The 8,996-nt window shown below is 36.9% G+C and overlaps 1 protein-coding gene across 1 annotated transcript; it reads left to right on the top strand.

Annotated features, from left to right (window-relative positions):
• Window positions 1-1,781: 1,781 nt before the first annotated feature.
• On the top strand, window positions 1,782-3,983 carry nitr8 (novel immune-type receptor 8). The gene is made up of 6 exons (XM_079402592.1): window positions 1,782-1,837; window positions 2,023-2,373; window positions 2,508-2,864; window positions 3,206-3,322; window positions 3,405-3,445; window positions 3,676-3,983. Exons 1-6 carry the CDS (start codon window positions 1,807-1,809, stop codon window positions 3,787-3,789), a joined length of 1,011 nt encoding a protein of 336 aa, XP_079258718.1. The 5' UTR covers window positions 1,782-1,806; the 3' UTR covers window positions 3,790-3,983.
• The last annotated feature ends 5,013 nt before the right edge of the window (window positions 3,984-8,996 follow it).

The raw sequence follows: 8,996 nt of genomic DNA, 5'->3' as shown, positions 1-8,996 counted from the left end.
AATATACTGAATAAATTGAGAGATCAAAGCTGTTAAAGCAGGGACAAATTTGATCTATGGATTGCATTTATGTTTATAAACGTACCTTACATTTAGAGGAACAAAAAGAACTTCATATGAGCAACCTTTTTTTGCTGTTTGTTGTTTGCACAGGCTGTAGCTTTGATGCAACATGCACTTGTGGTTTTGGACTTTGAGCCCAACCTATTGCTCAGTTTGCAGCCAAACTGTAAGAATGAAAAAGAGCAGTCAGAAAGCCCCCAGCATGCACAGCTCACATTTCTGTGGTCAGAAGTTTCCATACCAGCTTAAGTGTATTGTAAAAACTGTTACTTTCAGACATATGACAGTTTTCCTCATGCCCTCAAGGTGGAATGTCAACAAATTGTCTATTTTACAGTAAAAGCAACAAAACAGTTCACCAAAACAATGTAAATAAATTCATTACCTAAACAAGATGAACTGAATAACTATCTTTATGCTAACTTTATAAATTCACAATTAACCCCAAATCGCATTTCATTTTTTTCCCTTTACTTTCACACATTACAAACATTTTTCTTTATTCATTTTTAGTAACTTTTTGATAAGTACCAGTGTCAAATATTTCTTACTAATACTTAGTACAATAACATTTTAAACCAAGACACAAAAAGCAACCAGATATGTACAATATATTTGCTGTTAAATGTGTGACACATGACTACAGACAATCTAACTGAGGATTTACTAGAATGTGAGATGAAAAGGCCACATCAAATAAAAAATATAAGACAATCAATCGTTTAATCAATTAATCAATAAAAACATACATTTTGGGTTTGTATTACATAGTCTCAAATAAGTTTACTTCAGCTATGCAGTTAATTGTAAAGAAAAATGGCAACAATTGGCTCATTTCATTTAGTTATTCTTGCAAGGATAAATAATTCATAATGAACACAGCAATATTCTTTAAAAAATAGGAATTGTCAAGTTTGATCTCATAGTGAGTTTAAGGCCCACTGATTCCCTCTTTCTGAATATCTTTGAGATTAGAATCTCCATCATTACATCTCAGCTTCATTATTGGTCTTATTTTCTGTTACTGTATTCATAAAATTGTCATCAATGTATTGTACATAACTACTGAAGCATTAATATGTTGAAGCCATAAACTCAGTTGGAATGATTCAGCACCATGGACAAGGACATGTGGAACAATACACCACACCAGCCTAACCTTTTTGTGTAAATGTAAATAGAAAAAAATTAAATAAATGTAAAAACAGGTCTGATTAAGATCTGCTCAGCCTACACAGCCTAGTAACCCATCTGCACAGGCCAAGCAACACCCCCTCAGATGGAGCTGCTGTGGTTTTAAACCAGTTAAGGCACACACTTAATTAATTTGTTTTTCCCTAAGGGCATTTAAATGAAGTTAAAATGAACAATTAAACAGCAAAAAAGTAATTCAAAGGAAACAAAATTAATGTATCTGTACAATAATAAAAAATCTATTCATTACTTAACGCAGTCATTTTAAATTTCGATTTTAAGTAACTTTTTTTATATATAAAATTTATTTAATTTATTTTATTATTATTTTTGTGTTTTCATTATTGGTGTTCATAAGAAGAAGAACCATTTCCTTTGCTTGTGAGAGTGTCACCTTACACCCAAAACCTACAGCCAATGAAATCTGACTTTGTCATATGAGAATATATGAGAATAACCAATCACATCCAGGATCAGTTTCCATTTGATTTAGTTACTTCGATTGTGCACCTAGCCATCTCTTATTCTTTGCTAGCAAATCAAAGCAACATGAGCGCAGTTTTATTCCTCACCTTTGTTTGTAAGTATGATTGATAGATTGATTTAACCGTTTACGAATAATCCAGTTATGAAAATTTATTTATACATTTTAACTTTATAATTTTTAAAAATGTATTATCAGACATTCATACAAAGCAACTAAGATCCTAAAATGAATTTCACATAAAAGGCTTGTGTAACACATCTACTGCTTTTTCAATTCAGGTTGCATTGGAGCACAAAACATTTGGCAGCCAAAACGTTTGCAAACCTCTAAACTGGGGGATAACATCACTATTGAGTGCTACTTACCCAAGAAGGATTATAACAATATAGTGTGGTACAAGCAGGAGATGGGAATGAATCTTCAGATCATTTCAAAAAGTTACATTTACCTGACAAATGTAGATTTTACTGATGGATATAATGATGGTCGTTTTAATGTAACAACAAGCACAGGCATTTATCATTTACACATTTCCTTGACAAAAAAGGAAGACATAGCAACATACTTTTGTGGAGTGATAACTTTAGGAGAACTGGATTTTGGACCTGGAACATTTTTGATGCTTAATGGTATGTTTGACCTTTCATTATATGTGATGTTCATGTTAAAAATAATAAATATTGGTTATAATGAAGAGACTATAAAAATTATAATAGCATAATGAAAATACTTCTTTTAAATGGCCAATTGTTTTGCTTTAAAGAAGAGCACACTTCAATAACAGTTCTTCAGGAGCCTACTTCAGATACATTTTACATTGGGGACAACATTACTCTCACGTGTAGAGTGCAAACAGTAGATCAGAAATGTAAAGGACACCATGCTTACTGGTTTAGAGAGGCTGCAAAAGATTCCGGTCCTGGCATCATTTACACTGATGGAGATATGAAGAAACATGAAGAGATCTGTAAAGTTGATTCTACTACACAAACCTGCATTTATAGCCTCACAAAGAGGAACCTTAGCCTTTCTGATGCTGGTACTTACTACTGTGCTGTACCCGCATGCGGCAAGGTACTGTTTGGAAATGGAACTTCTCTGGAAATCAGCTCAATACATGGTAAAGTGTTCAATTCTATTAAGTGAAATACAGTTTGTTTATTAATACGTATAATGCTTTCAGTGCGTTTCTTGATAATGTTATCATGTCAGTATAATTTTTATGCCTTTGCCGTTATGCCAAAACATTATAAATAACAAAACGTTTATGTTTATGTACGGTCTACTACTGCATCACTCAAATAGTTTGTATATAACTTTATAGAAAAAGTAATACAAATGTATTTTTAATACAATATTTAAAACTAAATAGCTGTTTTTAAGCATTAGCAACACTTACCATTAAGATTTTCAAAGTATTTTCATGTTTTAAACAGTTTTTTTTTTTTTTTTTTCATGCAGATAGCAAGTTGACAACAAGCCCTTTGTTTCTCATACTGGTTTCATCAAACATAATTTCTATGCTAATAATGATCTTACTCGTGGCTGTGCAATGTAAAGACCAAGGCAACTCATCAGGTATCATATTTTTCTTTAAATCCAATTCCTAGTTTTATTTGCAAAAATATAAAGCTCCTTTGAATCTGTTACTTTGTGTCAGTCAACAGATCTTGTAATCAAGAGACATCTGAAGGCACTGAGGTAAATCCTCGCAATTTTATTTATTTATAATGGTAAATTTTATGTCATTGTGATGCTATTTCAGAAGTTTATTGAATGCACTGAACAACTGTATCTTCAGTTTGTTTCCTAACATTTTCAGTGTTATATTTTTCAATAATTTAAAGTTTTCTATACTTAAAAAATTTGTATCAGTTTATGAATAGATGCCTTTCTAACAGAAATATCTGAAATGATATTTTTTTTATCAGGTTGGAGATGCAAATGTCTTGACTTACTCATCTGTGAGTTACAGCAGTAAATCACGGCCCTCTAGAGGTGTTAAACAACAGCATACTGATGTCTATTCACAGATTCGGTCCTAACAGAGGAACCACTGGTAAACCTAAACATGTTTTCTGTACTTTAGCCAATGAATAAAGCATGATGAACAGTACAAGATACAATCAAATCTACAATAAAATATTATGCTATAAAATATCTGTTATAAAATAGCTGTTATCTGAAGATGGCAATCATTGAATCTGCATTTATGTTTTCTATTAAAATATTTTGCCATAACAATTTCCTCCCTTGGTTGACCTCTGTTTTGGAAGAAGAAAAAAATATTTGTTTCTTTTGAAAACTAATATTGTCTGTTTCCTTAGATCTTTTACCATTACATTCACTTTTGCTTTTTAGATTTTTTTTTTGTTATTGCATTTTATTATTTATATAATATTATTTTATTTTACATGAGCTCTGTTACAGAAATACTGCATAGCTTGGGCAGTCAAAGCTACCACCTTACATAACAAACCTGATACCAGGCTTTTTGTTCTCAGAGGTATTTTTAAAAACTTTCCCTTATCCTAGTTTATGTGAAAAGACAACTGATACAACTGTGGTTTTGTAAATATTGCTCTATTTGTCTGAGAGGCCAGGGCCCAACCAACATATACTGTACATATGCTCAGAATAATAGAACAAAAAAACAAAAAACAATAAAGCTTACAAGCTGTCTTCTAATTGTTACTTTTTATTTATTACTGCTGATGCCACATAAATGCTGACTAGCTGATGGCACAGTACCTGCTAGTGACTGTCCAGACCACACAGGGGAAATATAAGTCCATCTCATGCTTTAAAGAGCCCTTCAAAATGGAAATGACCACAATTATTTTCCGATACTGGTATGAAATATTAGCATTAAATATGTTGATGGCAAAATTGCAGCATGATACCGGTGAACTCTGACCTGTGATTTATCATAGCACAAGACCTTTCACCAACTGAGGATTTATATTTAAAACTGCTGTCTGTAACTTTATTTGGTTAAAAATGATCCAAAATCAATATTTGAGCAAGTATATTTGATTTATATTTAAAGCTGCTGTCTGTAACTTTTTTTGGTTAAAAATTATCCGAAATCAATATTTGAGCAAGTGGTATGACAATTATAGATATTAGACTGTACAGAAATTGAAATCTACACACTAATACACACTATACTCATAGTCACGCAATGCTGATGTTGTTAACATTAATAATTTGAGAATAAAGTATAACAATAATGATTTGCATGGTTTGATGTGATATGAGCTAACCGGTCCTTAGATTAAATCACCATTGGTAGCGTGATTTATTGTAATGCTTTTTTCAATAAGTTGGCCAGAACAAAAGTCGCAGATTTGTTACTTGTTCAGATGGCAATATACGGTGAAAATTCTTATTTGGGTCATATATTCCAAGACGTAGGCTAGAATCCATGATTCCGAAGTACAGTAAACATCCACACCTGTGCAGTGACTGACAGCAATCACCTCAAAACATTAGATTCATCCACGCTGAAGCCGTGCCGGAGTAGAACCCATGCAAGTAAGATAATTCCGCACAAAGCTGCAATTCCAGGTTTTCAAACAGAGATGGCAAAAAAGAGGCAAAACTTATGGACTGCAGCTTTAAAATTGTATTTAAATTCACTGACCTCAAAAGAACAAACTTCAAAGCAACATAGTTGCAGTGCTCATTATATACCCAGACCCTGACGTGACGCTAAGCACGTCCGTCTTTATAAATATGAGTGCTGGTGTGGATTTAAGCGTACGCACACTCTAAGATCAAATCTGAGTGTACACACACTTTATAAATGAGGCCCCAGAACAGTTATTTTCCCCCAGGCCATATCCCACCTGAACAACACATAACACACCTCAGTACTGGACATCTGTATACAACTCAACAAACCTTCTTCAATATTTAGCATGTATGCACATTCACAATTTTGTCTGGACATTTTTTTCCTTTTCTGTATATTTTTATTACTAATGTTATTTATAATGTACTGTATATTCTCTTTAATATTAGTGTTTTATTACCTTAACTTTATGTATGTTTGTACTATGTTTGTACTTTCTGTAACGGAAGCTCCTAAAGGCCCCGATATATTTAAAACGAAATCGAAGCACGAACTGATATGATGTCATTTCGAACAAAATCAGGCCTAAACGAAGTTCATTTTGAGTTTGTTTTGGCAGTTTGATACAGCTCACCACAGCAAACTTTCTGTGGAGTTTGTTTTGACTCCCCTGTTCCTGGCCTGGTATGATATATGAACTAGTGTGAATGTAACACAAAGCATTTTTCTGCAAATGCGTGAAATAAAATCAATAATTCAGCCACAATGCAGTAAAAACACAGACACCAAGGAAAACATAAAGAGTAGACACTCTCTAAAACATCAAGAGTACAAAACAGACACACACACTCACACGCACACACACACACACATAATTGTTTGTTTTTGTGAATTGTGCATGGGGACATTCCATAGGCGTAATGGTTTTTATACTGTACAAACCGTATTTTCTATCAGGAAACTTTGTGCATTTTTACTTTATCAAAAAAAAAACCCTCATTCTGTATGATTTATAAGCCTTTTGAGTGCAGGGGCGGACTGGCCATAGGGAGCACCGGGAAAATTCCCAGTGGCCCTGGCAGCCAATTTGGCCAGCTGCCTGCCTGCCTGCCTGCCAGCCAGCCAGCCATAACATACATATACATACATATATATATAATTGTTGTTGTTGTTTTTGTTGCCTGCCGAATGTACTAAAGTGATTATTTCCAAATTCGCCATTCAGTAATAAAACCCTAATAAATCATGAGTCGGTTAGTCTTGACTGGCAACACAATTCGCCTCGCGTCCACCAAAAGGATGCGAGACTCGAGAATGCAGTGGAAGTTCCCAGGTGGAGCAGAGAGGCTTAACTGTCCTGTTCAGTTCAGGTCAGTTACATCTGTAAACAGACTATTGTACTTTGGTCTTTGTTTACTTAGTTAAACATTAAACTGCTGACAAATGTTAGCAGTAGCAGTTAATAACTGAAAAATTACCAAAAGGACTTAATTACTATTGTAAAGTGTAGGAATAGCAGACAAATATTCACATTGTTTTATAACAGGTTTAGAGGGAGCTAAGGCAGACAACAACACAACCCTTACGAAAATTAACCTGTTTTACTAAAAAATAAAACCAAAAACCTTGGTTGCTACAGTTAAATTGCATTCTTAAAAATAAAGATGCTTCATTCACAATGCCAGAAGAACCCTTTTTGTCTACATGCTTCCATAAAGAACCTTTAACATCTGAAGAACCTTTCTGTTTCACAAAAGGTTCTTTGTGGCTAAAGAAGGTTCTTCAGATTATGAAAAGGTACGAAAAATATAGTTCTTTAAAGAATCTTTGACTGAATGGTTCTTTGTGGAACCAAAAATGGTTCTTCTATGACATCACTATGAAGAACATTTTAAGAACCTTTATTTTTAAGAGTGTAACCACAAATAAACAATGGGTTTGCTAAACTATGTTTCACCATGGTATTTGTAGTAAAACTTTGGTTATACAAATCAATCCGGCAAAAAAACATGGTTACTATACTTTTACCATATAGGCCTAATAACACCATGGTTAATTTTACTTCGGACAAAACATGACCCATGATAATGCAAAAACATGTTCAGTGTTAAGATTTTTCTGTAAAGATATATTCAAGATGTAGCTATTAATGTACTAATTTTGACATTTAGGCAAGATAAAACGTCTCAGGTTACATATGTAACCATGGTTCCCCGAAGGGAAAGAGACGCTGCGTTGTAAACGCTAGGGGAACATCTTCAGCGTGACCGTGCTCTGAATGCATGTGTAATCTGTCCAATGGAAGGGCGAGACGTCACGGACGGGAGACATAATCGACCAGGAAGCATAAAAGCACGTGCAGCGGAGCCGGCGTCAGCTTCTAGGAATGAAGCAAGCGCTGGCAGGGATGCCGGAAGTGTGGCCCTCGAGACGCAGCATCTTGTTCCCTTCGGGGAATGCATGGTTGCATATGTAACCTGAGACGTTACCCTTCAGGAACTCGAGCTGCGTCAAAAAAGGCTAGGGGAACGAGATGCCCACGCCGCCAGACTTCCAAGTCCCTGCCCTGTGTGTATCCCTCGGGAGCACAACGAGGGTGAGAGAAAAAAGGCCACGAGTGGCTAAAGTCGGCGGGGCCTGCATCCCAAAGGCCAACTTCTAAGACGTGAGTCTTGATCCCCAGGAAAGGGGAGAGCAGAGGACTCAAGGCTATGGAATAGCATCCTGATCCACCACATAGCATAAGCTCTCTGGCCGGAGGCCTCAGCCTCTGGAAGAAACCTGTACTAGGGGGTGTCTACCCACTGAAAGGCCACCGAGAAGGGCATGGTAGGCCGATATAGCCGCCATGTAGACCCTCAGGGTGGAGTGGGTTAACCCTGTGGAGGAACAGGCCTGCACGAACTCCAGAACTGTACCAATCGGGCAGTTAGCTGGGCCGAGCTGACAACCTCCGCACCATGAAGTGGAGAGCTTCCACTTCAGGGCGTGCAGTTTCCTCATAGAGGGAGCTCTGGATTGGAGGATGGTCTCAGCAACCTCGGTTGAGAGATCGGAATCTATAAGCTGTGCCCCCTCAGTGGCCACACCCACAGCTTCCACAGCTCCGGGCGAGGGTGGACGATTGTGCCCCCCGCCTGTGAGAGGAGATCTCCCCTGACGGGAATCTCCCATGGAGTGCCGTCGAGGAGAGAAATCAGGTCCGAGAACCATACTCGGCCCGGCCAGAACGACGCTACCAGTAAGTAGAATGACCTCGTCCCGGCGCACTCTCGCCAGAACTCCCGGGAGCAGAGCGATAGGGGGAAAAGCGTACAGATGAAGCCTCGGCCATGTCTGTACCATAGCATCCAGTCCTAGAGGAGCGGCCACTCCACTCCACAGGGTGGCCACTCATGACCGCTCCCCAACCGGTGAGGGATGCGTCCGTCGCTAGTGTTACACGGCGACAAGGAGCTCCCAACCTGGGTTTCCGTTGTCCGGTAATTGCCGGACATTGGCCGGAAAAAAAATGAAATGTCCGACAAAATTAAATCTCTCCGGACAAATTGTCCGATTAAAATGGTCTAATAATCCCGCCCCACTAACACAATCTGAATTTGAGAATAAGCCTAAAATGTATAAAGCAAAAATACACCGACCTTTGGCTATGTTATAAAGGAACAGGCTCTACCG

This window comes from Barbus barbus (assembly GCF_936440315.1).
Source record: "Barbus barbus genome assembly, chromosome: 1".
NCBI lineage: Eukaryota > Metazoa > Chordata > Actinopteri > Cypriniformes > Cyprinidae > Barbus > Barbus barbus.
This window is presented reverse-complemented; position numbering and strand designations above follow the sequence as displayed.

Coding starts and splice junctions, on each gene's coding strand:
- nitr8 (XM_079402592.1), top strand. CDS start 1,807: ATGAGCGCAGTTTTATTCCTCACCTTTGTTT. Junction 2,374..2,507: donor AACATTTTTGATGCTTAATG/GTATGTTTGACC, acceptor TTTGCTTTAAAG/AAGAGCACACTTCAATAACA. Junction 3,446..3,675: donor AGACATCTGAAGGCACTGAG/GTAAATCCTCGC, acceptor TTTTTTTATCAG/GTTGGAGATGCAAATGTCTT.